The sequence below is a fragment of the Mastomys coucha genome, unplaced genomic scaffold, assembly GCF_008632895.1.
Source record: "Mastomys coucha isolate ucsf_1 unplaced genomic scaffold, UCSF_Mcou_1 pScaffold23, whole genome shotgun sequence".
NCBI classification, from domain to species: domain Eukaryota; kingdom Metazoa; phylum Chordata; class Mammalia; order Rodentia; family Muridae; genus Mastomys; species Mastomys coucha.
Genome location: NW_022196906.1, coordinates 34,718,906 through 34,735,953, shown reverse-complemented (window position 1 = coordinate 34,735,953; position 17,048 = coordinate 34,718,906). Strand labels below are relative to the sequence as shown.

At 46.1% G+C, this 17,048-nt stretch overlaps 1 protein-coding gene and 2 non-coding genes across 3 annotated transcripts; all 3 read right to left on the bottom strand.

Moving 5' to 3' along the window:
- Positions 1–8,061: 8,061 nt before the first annotated feature.
- Hspa8 (heat shock protein family A (Hsp70) member 8) lies at positions 8,062–11,971 on the bottom strand. The gene is made up of 9 exons (XM_031344947.1): positions 11,839–11,971; positions 11,088–11,297; positions 10,619–10,824; positions 10,354–10,506; positions 9,720–10,275; positions 9,314–9,516; positions 8,898–9,096; positions 8,585–8,817; positions 8,062–8,329 (listed from the first exon to the last, which is right to left on the bottom strand). The coding sequence occupies exons 2-9, from the start codon at positions 11,290–11,292 to the stop codon at positions 8,144–8,146; spliced, it is 1,941 nt and encodes a 646-aa protein (XP_031200807.1). The 5' UTR covers positions 11,293–11,297; positions 11,839–11,971; the 3' UTR covers positions 8,062–8,143.
- Positions 9,179–9,264, bottom strand: LOC116073987. The gene has a single exon (XR_004111983.1). It is a non-coding gene; the product is annotated as a small nucleolar RNA SNORD14 (small nucleolar RNA).
- Positions 9,586–9,671, bottom strand: LOC116074186. The gene has a single exon (XR_004112135.1). It is a non-coding gene; the product is annotated as a small nucleolar RNA SNORD14 (small nucleolar RNA).
- Positions 11,972–17,048: the final 5,077 nt, after the last annotated feature.

Genomic DNA, 17,048 nt, shown 5'->3' with positions numbered 1-17,048 from the left:
CTAGTCTCATCTGTAAGATTTCCTTCTCAGTATTGCCATTTCAGGAATTTTCTTTAAATGTATTTACTTGTTTTTATTTGTATTGATGTTTTGCCTGTATGTCTGTGCACCACATGTATGGCTGGTGCCCTCAGGGGCTAGAGAGAGTGTCAGATCCCCTGGAACTAGAGTTACATATGGTTGTAAGCCAATATACTGATACTGGGAATCAAACCTGAGTCCTCTGGAAAAGCAATCAGTTCAGTTCTCTTAACTACTGAGCTATCTCTTCAGCCCTAGGAGCTTCCTTTAACTGATGACTTCTTACATTTCTCAAATTAGTCTCTTTCCTCCATCATTGTTTCTGCTGCAGTTTGTCTTGGGTAGGCTGCCATGTGCAACATATATACTTTAGCATGAAGATACAGCAAATCTCCTTCCACGCAACAGTACCTACGGAAAACCTGAATAGGGTCACAGTATACAACAGAGAGAAAAGTTCCTTAACCAATAGCATGGATAATTAAAGTTAGCAAGGTCATATATGATTTAAATTTGATGCCATCCCTACATAAAAGAAATAAATAACTAGAAAGTAAGGTTTGAAAACAATTCCATTTACAGTGGGCATCAAACACATTATAATTAGCCAGATGGAGTGGCTCACACCTGTAATCCTAGCACCCAGGAGACTGAGATAGTAGGCTACTAACTAGTTCAAGCTCAGCCTGTGAGTTATTTGTGAAAAGCAAAACAAATCTGTATAATTAGAAATACATTTAAGAAATGAAACACAAGAGTTCTTCATGTTTAACCACCAATTGACAGATTGCATGTAATGGAGCCCTGCGTAATGGAGAGATGTTCCGTCTTCAGACCTAATATTATTAAATTGTCAGCTCTACTCAGTTTGAGCTACACAGTCAATAGCATCCCCATCATAAGTCACCCTCCTTTTTTAAGAAAAATCGAGCTGATGGCTGGACATGACTTGCACAGACATGTAATGTTGGCATGAGAGGTGGAGTCAGGGGAATCAGGAGTTCAAGGCCAGCTTCAATTACATAGTGAATTCAGTGCCATTCTGGGCTCCATGAGGCCCCATGTCCAACAACAAGATAAACTATGTACCAACAAAAAAAACATAACGAGGAGTTGAGGAGAGATGGCTTAGCAGTTAGGAATACTTGGTACTCTTCCAGAGAACCTGAGTTCAGTTAACACCCATATGGGGCTAATAGCCATCTGTCACTCCAGTTCTAGGGGATCTGACACCCTCCTCTGGCCTCTACTGGCACTGCATGTACATGATGCACAGACACACAGGTGAAACACCAATACACATTACATCAAAAGAAATAATATATAGCCGGGCAGTGGTGGCGCACGCCTTTAATCCCAGCACTTGGGAGGCAGAGGTGGGTGGATTTCTGAGTTCGAGGCCAGCTTGGTCTACAGAGTGAGTTCCAGGACAGCCAGGGCTAAAAAGAGAAACCCTGTCTCAAAAAACCAAAAAATAAAAAAATTTAAAAAAAGAAATAATATATATAAAAAAAGAAACAATGATTTTAACTGTTGATGTTTAAACATTTATGTTTGATGATTAATGTTTTAATCGCAGCACTTGGGAGGCAGAGGTGGGCGGATTTCTGAGGCCAGCCTGGTCTACAGAGTGAGTTCCAAGACAGTTAGGGCTACACAGAGAAACCCTGTCTCAAAAAAAAAGAAAGAAAGAAAGAAAGAAAGAAAGAAAGAAAGAAAGAAAGAAAGAGAGAAATTGGAGAGCCTGGCATCATAGTGGTGCACACTTGTAATCCCAGAGAGAGAGAGAGAGAGAGAGACAGAGAGACAGAGACAGAGACAGAGACAGAGACAGAGACAGACAGAGACAGAGAGACAGAGACAGAGAGAGAAAGAAAGAAAATTGAGAACAAGAGGCTCATGTTATTAATTTAAGGCTTTCTATAAATAGCTTGATGCTCTAACTTAACCACCATGTCCTGTCCTAGTTCTGTTACTGTGTGACAAACTATGCTAAACAATGCTGAAAACCTGTATCTCCAGCGACATTTATTTTGCTTCTGGGCCTGAGGAGGCTAGGCTCATCTGCCAAGAGTGTGCCATCCACACTCTGGGCCTCTTATGAGAGACAGCAGACAGCAGGTGGCTGGGACAGAGTCTGTTTAGTCTTCACTCCCTCACCCAGTGCAAGAAGTTACTTGTCCAGGTGGTCTGTCCAAATGAAGGCTGAGGTAACACATACTTGCTGCAGGGCACCTGAAGATTCCTACAGTGAACCAGGTGGGTTCCATGGGACCTTGATAATCTAAACTTGGGGGGTCCTCAGAGTCATTTTGTCCACATTCTGTCATAAGTCAGTCTCCAAGGCCGGGCCACGTTCCAAGGGAAATAATTAGATTGTACCTTTGCTAAAGAAATGGGAAAACAGCTGGGCGGTGGTGGCGCATGCCTTTAATCCCAGCACTTGCGAGGCAGAGGTGGGCGGATTTCTGAGTTCCAGGCCAGCCTGGTCTACAGAGTGAGTTCCAGGACAACCAGGGCTATACAGAGAAACCCTGTCTCAAAAAACCAAAAGAAAAAAGAAAAAAAAAGAAATGGAAAAACAGAGATTATGGATGTGTTTTAAGACTATTACCAAGGCTCAGTGATTAAGAGCACTTGTTTTAATGAAATAAATAACCAAATCTTTTAAAAAGGGGGGGGCTGGACAGCCAGGGCTACATGGAGAAACCCTGTCTCGAAAAAAAAAAAAAAAAAGGGGAGGGAGGGGGCTGGAGAGATGACTCAGAAGTTAAGGGCACTGACTGCTCTTCTAGAGGTCCTGAGTTCAATTCCCAACAACCACATGGTGGCTCACAACCATCTGTAATGGAATCCGATGCACTCTTCTAGTGTGTGTCTGAAGACAGCTGCAGTGTACTCATAAATAAAAAAATAAATAAATCTTTAAAGAGCACTTTTTTTCCCCGGAGGACCTGGGTTCAATTCCTAGCACCCACACGGTGTTTCACAACCATCCATAACTCCAGTTCCAGGAGATCCAACACCCTCCTCTGACTTAAGCAGGTACCAGGCCATATACATGCAAAGCAAAACACCTAAATATATAAAACAATTACCCAAAACAAAGAAGGGGAAAGTCTACAATGCAGTTTACTCTTGGCCTAGGAAGAAGTAAAAACTCTTTTAGAAAGGGTAGAAATACTTCTGATAAGACACCAGCGGAGAGAGGTGGCCTAGAAGATGGAGTTGGACGTATGGTTGGGGCTCAGAGGTAGGACATTTGTTTTCCGTGTTTGATGCCCTAGGTTCAACCCAGTACTGCTGAAAAGGATGTCAGTTGTGTGGGAAAGCCAAGGTTACTCAAGGTCCCCAAATCTCATGTGCCCATACATCTTCACTTTCAGATCTCGACAACCACTGTCCCCACTGACTAGCATACCTTTCCTCTTTCTTCTGGCTTTACCACTCATTTCCTTAGTGCTGGCTTAGGCACTGGCTCCTCCAGGAAAGCCTCCTCTATCCAAGTCTGGATCCAGTGTCTGCTGTCTATCCAGGTCTTTATTCCTCTCCTTCCTCCTGGAGTCTACAGTGCATGAAGGCACAAGGCCTTCCTTTGAACCCATAGGACCCTAGCATGTGATAAATGGCCTAAGTGAGGGGGTGGAGTATTCCAAAGCCACCACCATGCAGGACTCAGACATAAGGGGCTGCAAGCTCTCTGGTTTTGTCCCAAGATCTCCTGTGTCACCTCCCTGCACAAACCAACTGGAGCTGGGCAGAGCAGGGCTGAGCAGGGCTGAGGTGTGCTAAGCCACTTAGTGTGAACAGCCAGCTCTGCGGTCTGCTCAGCTGTGGCCTCCCCTCAAGTCTCCCCAAATCAGCCAGCTTCTCTTCCCAGTTCCTCTCTGGGAGTAGATCGACCTGATTCTAGCTAAAACCTTAGATGCGATAATAGGAGGGAAAAAAAAATGAATAAGGGTTAAGAGTTGGACAATTGGTGGCAAGGAGATGAACATAGATTAATGATGTGAACCTTGCTCTGGTCTCCTCAGCCTGGGCTGGAGAAGGTTCATGGTTGATACCCATTAAAGGGCTTAATGAAACAATTATAATTCACGCCCCAGAACATCAAAGAATCAATACTGAGGAACTTTGAGCCACTCTGGGGGTGGCACCCCACTGGCTTCACAGTTCAGCTCAGCAGGCAGAGCGACGAGAAGGAAATGCAGTTGACATGTGAAAGTTGCATTAAAAGAGGGCAATAATAGATTAAAAGCTCCTGGGATCCTGGTGACTGGACGTCAATATCCTTTATTCCCTGCCTTGCCCCAATTCTACCCCCTCCGTGCACTATTAGTCCAAATCGATAGGCTGTCAATTGACATCACCAGCCACAGCATTAATGCGAGCTCACAAAGGAAGCCCAGCCTTATATTATCACTTTTCTCTATTCCAAATTACCATGTAATGCAGGCCGCGGGCAGCCTGTGACATGTTAACACTATACACGATTTGTTGGGATTGGACTAAACATTTCATGGCTATAGATTTCATCAGAGACTTGATGACAGAAATAAACTGCCATCCACGGGGAAATCACTGGAAATAATAGAATTAGGCATTGTTTGGGAATCCGGAGGGACAACGGAGGGATGATGAAGTAGGAAGGAAAAAGAGCCCTACAGCTGGTAGCCTGCTGTGGGGGCAGCTCCAGAGAAAGACTGCAGTTAAAAGATCTTACACTCCATCTCACTGAAGAACAGGTGTTTGGATTTTGTCCTAGGGTTCCTTTTCTGGTTTTGCACAAGAATTGGGAAGATTCTTTCTCTGTGACAACCTGGAATGTTGATGTGATGGCTGTGTGTTGAACTGTCACTGAATTCTAATCCCAGAACTGTAGCCCGCGCAGTACCTCAGAATGACTTTCAAAATTGGCAAGTAGTGTTCTTACAGAGCTGACTGGGACACTACATGTTTAAGGTTGTGGTTCTAAAAGGCTAAATTTACACACAGACAGGCACAGCAGGGCAGCCAGGTGACTGGAGAGGCAGAAGATTCCCTCCCTGGCAAGCATGGCTCTTGTCCAAATGTTGATTTCGGACTTTCAGAAGTCTGGAGACAGTAAGTCTGTTGTTTTAAAGTACCTGTGTGTGTTGGCGCTTTTTATGGGACCCTTAGGAAATAGTGTGTACTCATAGCTAATTACAGCCCATTTACTGAGCCCTTTCCCAAGTCAGCCGCAGGGCTAAATGGTTTGCACACTGGCTCACTTCATTCTCCTGACGATCCTAAGGTCGAGTATTGTAACCTCCACTTCTCAGGTAGTTCCTGAAAAGTAATCTGTTCAGCATTGCCCAACATTAGAGGGCACAGCAGGTCTCTGGACAGAGACCCAAGAAATAGCAAAGCAACAAAAACTTCCCAAGGTCCTTCCAATTGGCTTCTTGCTTGCAGCTGGCCTTCTTTCAAGTCTCAAGTCTCTAGTATTTCCTGAGAGTGGAAACTATTTGGTTTGAATTGAGCCTTAAAGCATCAAAACATCAAACAGCCTCACCCTTGCATTCCTCCTGCCTCTACCTCTTAAATGCTAGATTACTGGCAGGAGGCATATCCACTACCCTTACATACTTATGCTTACATACTCACTTCTATTCCTTCTCCATCTTCCCAACTATTTTTATTTTATTTATTTATTTATTTATTTTTGGTTTTTCGAGACAGGGTTTCTTTGTGTATCCCTGACTGTCCTGGAACTCACTCTGTAGACCAGGCTGGTCTCGAATTTAGAAATCCACCTGCCTCTGCCTCCCAAGTGCTAGGATTAAAGGTGCACACCACCACCGCCTGGCTTTCCCAACTACCCTGAACAGTTCTCTTCCATTTGTTCTTCCCTGCCTACAGAGACTTGGTGAGAAACGTTAAGAGTCACAAAAGACCATGTTTTGTATGCTTCCTTGTCTCCACAATGTTCAGAATGGATAGCTAAGGGAGTGTGAGGCCAAAAAACACAGCAATGCTATAGGGTTTTGTTGACTAGATTGCTTTGCATCTTTCTTTGAATATATACAAACTATCTACCGCTCCCCCCAACCCCAGTGCAAAGCAGATAGTATATGAATTGATATGGCTTTCATCTTGAGAGTCAGTTGCTAGAGCCAAGGCTGACCTTGAACTCACTGTACAATTACAGACAACCCTGAACTTCTGATCCTTTCCTTTTCCCCTCCCACGTGCTACCATATAGTCACATATCTCACTAAGCTTTGTGTGGTGCGGAGACTGAATCCTGCTGGTCAAGCATTACCACCTGAGCTGAGCCAGTGCCCAGCAGTTTTGCCAAATATCAGTTCATGAGTATAGGTTGAGGTTGTTACATAAGACTGGAACTACTTGACTTATACTCTTCTCTCCTCACTTTTAAGCACTAAACTCTACTTAAGCCAAACCCTCCAGGCACTTGCTCATCCTGCGATGCCATACTCAGACATGAATGCAGATGTTTGGCTTTGGGCCAGTTTATCACTAGCTACTACCCTTTGCCATGCTGCTAATAAGCAAAAGGTACCTGCTCCCATTTGACAAAAAAAAATGTTCCAGTGGAACACGGTGGTTCATGATGTTAATCCCAACACTCAGGAGGCAGAGTTGCTCTGAGTTTGAGGGCCATGCAGAGAAATTCCACCTTGAAAAACCAAAAAAAGGAAAAAACATTTCAATAGCTTTCAGAAGCACCCTGACAGTTGCTTTTATAATTAGCTACTGCCCTCTGCTGGACAAAGATGGACAAGGAACATTTGTAAAACTGGTCAGGTCCTACATATTCCACCAGTAAACCTAGAGCCTTGAACTCAAGTATTACATTGAAATACTATACTGTTGAGAACTTGATTGCTGTGGCTCATAGCAAAACTATTTCTCCTAGGTGTGTTTAAAAGTCTGTTAGGAACGGGTCAGTGACCTCAGTACTTTCCAGGCAAACCTGGAACCAGCTTGAATAGCGAGGAATTAGTTAACAGTATGCTAATCTAGAATGTTACTTTCCATGTAAAATGGATTTAGGGATCAAAACTAAATGTAGTCCCTATGCCTAACATCCTCTAGTTTTGCCTATAACTTTATTTTCTCTAATCCAAGGCTTTTTCCATTAACTTAGTTTTCACTTTTTAATGTCTCAGCAGTATCAGTTCCTCACCTATTTTGTGCAATCGGGTTTTGCTAAGTAGCCCAGGCTTAGCAAGTGTAGGGACAGGAAGACAGCTGTGTACAAGTGTTCTGCCTGCCCTCGGTCCCCAGAATCCATAGGGAAGATCTTTTCTGCTCTCCAGTTGTGTGTGCCCATTTACCAACACTTAAAAGGAAAAACTCTGAAATGCATACCTAGAGGAACAGCAACCACCAAATGTCCTTGTAGTTGGTTGTCTGTACCTCATTTACAGTATGTAGTTGTATTTTCCCATCTTTCACTAGTGTAATGACAGTATATGCCTTTAATCCCAGCATCAGGGCGCCAGGAGAGCAGCCTCCTACCAAGGTAAAACCTCACAGCCCAAAAAACTTACAGAAATAGCAAGTGCCCTAGTCTTCAGATAGACCTCAGTGGTGTATTTCCAGTACTTTAGTTTACCAAGGGATGAAAAAAAGCTTTATGTAACCAATCTACTTCCCTAAACAAGTATTAACTTCAAGCTACTAGGCTTTGCTGCATGCAGACCTTTGGTGCAAGGCTGGCCACTAGGTGGCAGCTCAAATCTGTTACATAAATGGGCTTCTTGGAAGTTCCCCCCCTAAAGATTATAATTTACTATTTATGGGGGTCAGATTACCACCTTGAACTTTGACCACAAGCCTCATAGCTAAGAACTAGCACCCCCTCTTTTGTTTCTTTAGCCTGTCCAGGTTTAAACTTGCCCCACAGAAAACTTGCTTTGTCATTCAATCCCATGAGTAGTGCTTCTTGGGGCGTTGGCTATCTCCCATCTCTTGGGAAGCATACCTCAGTCCTAGGCCAGCTAGGTAGTCCAGTCTCAACCCATATTTAACTCACTCAGGACAACTGTATGGTGCCAATTTAAATAGTTTTATTATTCCATGTTACTTGTTTTGGGTCCCTGTGGAACAATGCTACACCCTCTCTACTGACTTAATCCACCTCTTCAATGGTGGGGCCTGAAGAAGCACCACCAGATGGAGGAGCTCCTCCACCAGGGAAGCCACCAGGCATTCCTCCAGGCATGCCACCAGCACTCTGGTACAGCTTGGTAATGATAGGATTGCAGACTTTCTCCAGTTCTTTCTGCTGATGCTCGAATTCTTCCTTCTCTGCAGTCTGAGGAAAAAAAAAAAAATCAAACTTATTAAACGATTTAATTACTTCCTGGGGGTAGAGGGGCTGACAACTAAACCAACACATTATCAAGAACCCTTAGCTAATTGAGTCACTCAGACATCCAAGGAAGGTAACTGCCAACACTGTCCATTCTGGTGGAAACCGCGAATGTTTGGACCATTCATCACAGTGACCCCCTCCTCAGCCCTCTTCTGAACACCTCTACTTCCCTCTCAGTGGCAAAGGAACACATACCTGGTTCTTATCGAGCCAACTGATGATTTCATTGCACTTGTCAAGAATCTTCTGTTTGTCCTCATCGTTGATCTTGCCTTGAAGTTTCTCATCTTCCACAGTTGCTTTCATGTTGAAGGCATAGGACTCCAGTGAATTCTTGGAGGAAACCTTATCTCTCTGCTTCTCATCCTCAGCCTTATACTTCTCAGCTTCTTGGACCATGCGCTCAATATCCTCCTTACTCAGGCGGCCTGATAAGTTATAAAATTGTGAGTATGTCTTTTTAAAGGTGAGAACCAAACACTGTTCTATTCAGAACTTCTATACTTACCCTTGTCATTAGTGATGGTGATCTTGTTCTCCTTTCCTGTGCTCTTATCAACAGCAGAAACATTGAGGATGCCATTGGCATCAATGTCAAAAGTAACCTCAATCTGAGGAACCCCACGAGGTGCTGGAGGTATGCCTGTAAGCTCAAACTTCCCAAGCAGGTTGTTGTCCTTGGTCATGGCCCTTTCACCTTCATACACCTTGGAAGAGAACAGAAAAAATATTAAGTCATCCAATTTAGGTAATATTACTGTGGCTTAAGCTCAAATTTGGGGTTATCAGTCGCTCAGACATCCAAGGAAGGAACTAGCCAACACAGTATTTCTGGTGGAAACTACGAATGGTTTTGGAATCCATCATCACAGCGAAAAACTTCCCCGGATTTGACACAAACTACACAAAATCCTAGGAACACACCTGAATGAGTACACCTGGCTGGTTGTCAGAATAGGTGGTGAAGGTCTGTGTCTGCTTGGTGGGAATGGTGGTATTGCGCTTGATGAGGACAGTCATGACTCCACCAGCAGTTTCAATACCAAGTGAAAGAGGAGTGACATCCAAGAGCAGCAAATCCTGAACGTTCTCAGACTTGTCTCCAGATAGAATGGCTGCCTGGACAGCTGCAAAGGTAAAAAAGTGTTATAAACAACTCATTGTAACTTCAATCACCTTAACCTAACATATTTCATTCGCTCAGACATCCAAGGAAGGAACTAGCCAACACAATATTTCTGGTGGAAACTACGAATGGTTTTGGAATCCATCATCACAGCGAATCTTATAGGACTTGTTGAGACTATAAAGATTATAAGGCCATATTTACCTGCACCATAGGCAACAGCTTCATCAGGGTTGATGCTCTTATTCAGTTCTTTTCCATTGAAGAAGTCTTGCAGAAGTTTCTGAATCTTGGGGATTCTGGTAGAACCACCCACCAAGACAATATCATGGATCTGTGACTTGTCTAGTTTGGCATCTCGAAGGGCCTTCTCTACAGGGTCCAGTGTGCCACGGAACAGGTCAGCATTCAATTCCTCAAATCGAGCCCGGGTAATGGAGGTATAGAAGTCAATTCCCTCATAGAGAGAATCAATCTCAATACTGGCCTGGGTGCTGGAGGAGAGGGTGCGCTTGGCCCGCTCACAGGCAGTGCGGAGACGTCGGACAGCTCTCTTGTTCTCGCTGATGTCCTTCTTGTGCTTTCGTTTAAACTCAGCAATGAAATGGTTGACCATTCGGTTGTCAAAATCTTCTCCACCCAAGTGGGTGTCTCCAGCTGTTGATTTGACTTCAAAAATTCCATCCTCAATAGTGAGGATTGACACATCAAAAGTGCCACCTCCCAAGTCAAAAATCAGCACATTCCTTTCAGCTCCAACCTGTCAATAAAAAATACTTAGCTCTGGTGTATTTTTGGCAAATAAACCCGAACCAAAAATTGTACTTGAAATGCCTACCTTCTTATCTAAGCCATAAGCAATAGCAGCAGCAGTTGGTTCATTGATAATTCGAAGCACATTGAGGCCAGCAATAGTTCCAGCATCTTTTGTTGCCTGCCGCTGAGAGTCATTGAAGTATGCTGGCACTGTGACCACAGCATTGGTAACAGTCTAGAAAACACAATTACACAATCGTGGTTGGCAAATCCTAGCACTCATCAGGATGTTTGAAAATTAAAGGGAGAAACCCATCTCCTAAATGGCACTTGTTCAAAAAACCCACCTTTCCGAGGTATGCTTCTGCAATTTCCTTCATCTTTGTCAGAACCATTGAGGACACTTCCTCTGGGTAGAAACTTTTTGTCTCCCCTTTGTATTCCACTTGGACCTTGGGCCTGCCTGCGTCATTCACCACCATGAAGGGCCAGTGCTTCATATCAGACTGGACAACAGCATCATCAAACCTACGTCCGATCAGACGTTTGGCATCTGTAAAATAGTAAATACACCTCATTAGACTCCTTTAGTGACTATCACTGCAAAGAAAAAACTCCGCAAAGATGACCATTTGGTCTAGGTGGATACAAGCTCTAGTGCAGGAAGCCAAGACCCATATTTAATACTGTGGCCCTGTACTGTCAAATTTAAAGTTGCGACAATCTCTCAGGCTGCAGTAGTGTTCCTACATTCCAAATTCCCTGCCACCCAGCCCTGCTAATCTCATCTATAGCACAAAAATACTGGTCACTTACCAAATACTGTGTTGGTGGGGTTCATTGCAACCTGATTCTTGGCCGCATCCCCAATTAATCGTTCTGTGTCCGTGAAAGCAACATAGCTCGGCGTGGTTCGGTTACCCTGGTCATTGGCAATTATTTCCACCTTTCCATGCTGGAAGACACCCACACAGGAGTAGGTGGTGCCAAGATCAATGCCAACTGCAGGTCCCTTAGACATGGTTGCTGGAAGAAAAAAAAAACCAAGGCTAAACAGTCTTTTCCAGACTGCAGTGGGTCTGGCTTCGGTGGCCCAGATCTACCACCTGCAGCCACGCAGAAGGCTCATCATGGCAGGACTGCTGCAGCTTGGTGACTGTGCCAGGATTGGCACAACCCGCCCAAGGCTGGAGAAACCATCTGTCCTAAAGGTCTGCGACAATGGCAGAGCACGTGGCCACCTCCGAGCGCCCCCCCAAGGACCGCGCACTGCGGGAGCCAAGATCGCCTTTTCCAACTCCGGGGCCCTTGCCCTGTGGACGCCGGGTAGAAACCCTTTCCCTTCAGAGCCACAGACAAAAGAAAAGAGGCCCGGGCGCCTGCGGCTCCCCTCCCCCGCCACGCGGAGCCTCAAGGCCATGGCGGCGCCGCCCTGACTCAGCCCATCCTCCCCTTCAGCTGCAGCCTGTCTCGGACAGCAGCCGCCTCGGCCGCACCCGCTGCCTGTAAACCCACCGACTCCTGCAGCACACCGGCCGCCCACAGACACCCGAGTCCTATGCCTCACCTTGCGTGTAGGCCCGGCTGTGCTGACGACGAGACCGCACAAGTGCCCGGCAGCTGCCTCCGCGTTCAATGAGACCGGTTTCCGCCCGCTTCACTGTCTCTTATACCCTGCCTTAGAACCTTCCAGAAGGGTTCCGCCCCATCCCGCTGCCGATCATAGCTCCTTAGCCAATAGACGGCCAGGACCTTCGGACTGCACCAGTGAAGAACCAGAACCCTCTCCTAGGACCCGCCTCCACCCCGCCCCACCTGGCGATGACGCACGACCGCAGCGTTCTGGAACTTTCACGCTCGCCCCCGCTCTCGGAACGGCCCGGGGGGAAAGGGGAAGGCGGGGCTCCCAGAGCCCGCGCGCGGGAGTCCTCTGTCACTCAGAGCTGCTGGGGGATGGGAGAGGGTCGGCAGCGAGTACGCCTGCGCGACCCGTCCGAGCAGGCGGGAGGGGCGGAAGGATGCCCACGGAGGAGGGCGGGTACATTCGCCACGGACCAATGAGAGCAGGGTTCGGCGCGATCCGTGCCTCTCGGGACCCTGGGCAGCCTGAAAGAAGAGCCTGAGGGAGGGGGGAGTCCGGGAAGAGAAGACGGAAGTGGGGCGAGGACAAAATGGCTGCGAAGGTTGTTGCGCCCCTCCCCCACCCGACCCTGGGCCCTTCTCCCTAAGTCCGGCGCTTTCCCGGCCTCAGGCTTGATCCACCCACGGTTTCCGAGCCTGAGACTCAGGACCACTGTTAGGCTTGTTTCGTGGAGCCTCGTTTGTGGAAGGCTAGGCCGCTGCGCGATCTCCTTTGCTGTCCCCCTCCCCCCGCAAAAATGGAACACGTCGATTTCCCCCAGTGCAGAGGCTCGATATGTCTGACTTGTCGCTTGTCGCCAGGATCCTCGTTTGTGATCCTTTGTGAAAGAATTGGCCCAGGCGTTTGTGATCCTCTGTGAAAGAAATGGCCCAGTCCTCTTTGCTGACCCCTGAGCTGAGCGCCCCTCCCCACCTCGGGACTAGGACAGCGTGGCTAGGACAGCGTGGCCTCTGTCGCCTCGCTGCCCCACCAGATTCATCAGTTTATAAAATAAATGTACGAAAAGATAATGTGTTTTTTTTTCCCCTTTGTGGGTGAGCTGGGCATTGGAAATCCAGGTTTCCGGCGGCCCCGTGTCCTTGATAGAGTGATCTCGACCTTTTATTTTCAGTAGCATGAGGTAATGTCTCTCCTAACTTGACTTTTACCAAAAATTAAACGCCCGACCGCGCAGAGTCCTTGAAAACGTGACTGAGCCAGTGGCCGGAGCTTGGACTATGAAACCGCAGTGCTTGGAGGCTGGGCGTTCCGGGCCTTGTCACACCAGTCTCTCTAGCACTTTTCCACGTGTCCTTTCAAATAGGCAGGGAGTGCAGCTATTTATTAGTTAGATAGGTTGATTTTTAAAAGAATACTGGAACAACTTTTAGTTGCAGCGTTTAAATGGAAAGGTCTCCAGACCATGTGAGGAAAGCTAGCAGAAGACCAGGGACTCTTTGTCCTTGTCAAAAGCTAGTAATCACTGAGACAAAGTCATAAATTTTTTTCCTGGTATTTGTAGCTTGGGAGGAATGTTGGCTTGGAGTTCATGGAAGGATGTACTCGATCGACTCTGTTACACTTCAAGAAGTTCGTTTTAATACAATGCTTTTCATGCGAACGTAAAGCGTATATTACATGTAAAGTGCTTTTTACAGCATTTGGTTATGAAAACAATTTTCTAAGGTCCGTATTAGCCCCATATTAGAAACCTGAGGAAAAGTGAGGCACAGAGACATTACTTGTAGGAATAGACACAACTGGTTTTTCTTGGAATCTCTCCCTCCACTTTTTTTTTAAGCTAAGGTTTGACTGGGTGTGGCAGTTCAAGCTTTTATTTAGCACTCCGGAGAAGGAACAGGAACGGAAGTTGGGATATATGAGACTGTCAATCTGTAAATAAAATTTTAAAAATGTAGAGCCTGAGTCTGTTTCACGAGAGTACTTTCTGGGAGGTGGGTGGGGTGGTGTGGGCCTGTGACCCTTGTTACTCCAGAGTCTAAAACAGGAAGAAAGCTCAAGGCCTTCCTGCCCTGCCCTAAGCAAAGGCTTGCCTGAGCAACTCAGTGAAACCCCATCTCAAAAGTCAGGCAGGATGGGAAGATAGGAAATGCTGAGGATCGGGGAGGGGGGAAGCAGCCCCTCCCCTGGCAATTCAACTGAAGCCTCTTACCAGTGGAAAAACAGGAATTCCAGCACGTTAACAACTCCTTAGTGCCTTTTTTTTTTTCTTTTTCGGTTTTTTCGAGACAGGGTTTCTCTGTGTAGCCCTGGCTGTCCTGGAACTCACTCTGTAGACCAGGCTGGCCTCCCAAGTGCCGGGATTAAAGGTGTGTGCCACCACTGCCCGGCTCCTTTAGTGCCTTTCTACCTTCCCAGTCATGCATGAATCTTCCAGGAATCTCACCAGAAACGCCATTCACAGGGGAAAAATTTTACTAACTCTGGTGCAGTCTTAGTGGCTCCAGGCTTCACTTTATCAGATGACCATTCCAGCCCAGGCGTCTCAGGAGCCAACGTATAATCTCACTTATCAAGAGACAGGAAGCGGGGAGGGGAAGAAGCTTCAGGACCTTCAGGACAGGGGGTTATAGATTAGTGCAGCTTCAGCCTTGATCAAAAAAGGCTTCCCTCAGCAGAGAATAGTGGTTAATGCTGAGTACAATCGACTGTTGGGTGCTCAACCTTAAAGGGATGTCCTATCACCTCCCAGACTCAGGAAACATGAGGGAAGAGAGGGTTGAAAGAAGGAAGAGTCAGACCATAGGCAGAGGATTATGAAGTTCTGGGCAAGACATGGTAGTGGCACTCCGGAAGTCAGTGGCTGCCATTGCTGCATGGGACCTGCACAAGACTGACCCTCTAAATAGTCACAGATGGGGGAGGGGCTCAAGGGACTCTACCCCACCCAGGGAGCAAATGGTCTGATGGTGTGTGGTGGAGAGGAAATCTGTCTTCAGTGGGTAACCTCTGGCGTGAGTAAACTTTGCTCCAGCTGCTAAGTCCACACTTGGGCCCACAAAGGCAGCCTTCATTAAGTCCTGTGGGTCACAAAGTAAAAGCAGAGGTCCTGAAAGTGGAGTGGGGATTTTTTTTTGTTGTTGTTTTGTTTTGTTTTGTTTTTCGAGACAGGGTTTCTCTGGGTAGCCCTGGCTGTCCTGGAACTCACTCTGTAGACCAGGCTGACCTCAAACTCAGAAATCCACCTGCCTCTGCCTCCCAAGTGCTGGGATTAAAGGCATGCGCCACCACTGGCCAGCAAAATAGAGATTTTTTTAAAGAAGATTTATTTTTATTAGTATATTTATGTGTAAGGGTGTCAGATTGCCTGAGACTTGTTTTGTTTTGTTTTTTTTTTTTTTGTTTTTCGAGACAGGGTTTACTCTGTGTAGCCCTGGCTGTCCTGGAACTCACTCTGTAGACCAGGCTGGCCTCGAACTCAGAAATCCACCTGCCTCTGCCTCCCAAGTGCTAGGATTAAAGGCGTGTGCCACCACCGCCCGGCCTTTTTTTTTTGTTTTGTTTTGTTTTGTTTTGTTGAGACTTGTTATAAGTGGAAGGGAGGTATACATTTCTAGGACTTCTAGCCAGATTAATGACTGCTAAGTTCCAGTCCCAGGGGCAATAAGGTAGAACTCTGGTCTAGTGTGATCTCCAGACACACACCCCTGCACATACACACCACACATACACACATGCACAGAAATAGTTTTTAGACAGAAGAATTAACCTCTGCCACTGTCACTCAAAATGTGCTCTAGGATTTGAGTTGTTTTTACTATCTATCAAAAGCACAAAAAAAAACCCAGCAAGTTAGCCGGGTGGTAGTGGTGGTAGTGGTGGCACACGCCTTTAATCCCAGCACTTGGGAGGCAGAGGCAGGCGGATTTCTGAGTTCGAGGCCAGCTTGGTCTACAGAGTGAGTTCCAGGACTCACTCTGAGGCTACCCAGAGAAACCCTGTCGAAAAAACCAAAAAAATAAAATAAAAATAAAATTATTGATCAAATGAAAGTAGAAAATATAATGAAAGTTGTTCCTTTGCTTCTAGCTGCACAGAATTTCAAACAGAAAATTTACTTATTCACAATCTGAAATAAACCAAACTTAGTGATGTAGACCTATAACCCAAGCACTCAGGAGGTAGAGACAGAAAAAAAAAGCGCTAGTTCTAGGCTCTCTTGGGCTATGCAATGAGACTGTCTGAAAAACAGAAAGTAAACGGTGCTTGTACACACCTGTAAATCCCAGCACTTGGGAAGCAGAAGCCTGCAGACCACTTCAAGTCTGAAGCCAGCCAAGTCCACACGGAGAGACCAACCCTCTGTCCCAGTTTGCTTTCTATTGCTCTGACAAACATTATGACCAAAAGCAGCATGAGAAAGAAAGGGCTAAATTTCTCATATAGCTTATCAAAAAGGAAGTCAAGGCAGGAACCTGGAGATAGGAGTGAAGCAGACGCTAGGGGATGCTGTTCACTGACTTGCTCTCCATGCCTCACTCCATTTGTTTTTTGGAGGACTCAGGACCACCTGCCCAAGGGTAGTACTACCCACAGTGGGCTGGGGCCTTCCATATCAATTATTAATCAATAAAATGTCTTACAAACTTAGCTACAGACTGTTCTGATGGAGGTTAATTTCTCAACTGACATTCCCGCTTCTCAGATGATTGTAGCTTGTGTTAAGTTGATAGCAAAAAACGAACACCTTCTCCCCCGGAAAAAACTAACCAACATACTTTCTCTAAAAAAATAAAAAACATCGCAACTTGGGTGCTTGGGACTTGTAATGGAGACGTTTGGAGCATGAGGTTCTGACTCAAAACTGAATAATAATTTACACTGTCGTGTGCCCGTCCTGTAGCATACAACACTGCTAAACTCTATTTTAGTGTGTGGTATACATGACTGGTTTAATTTTCATGACAAGATCAGGTATAGGATCACGTGTCTGCACTCAGAATGCCGGGGCAAGCCGGGCAGTGGTGGTGCACACCTTTAATCCCAGCACTTGGGAGGCAGAGGCAGGCGGATTTATGAGTTTGAGGCCAATCTGGTCTACAGAATGAGTTCCAGGACAGCCAGAGCTATACAGAGAAACCTTGTCTCAAAAAAACAAAAAACAAGCCGGGCGGTGGTGGCGCACGCCTTTAATC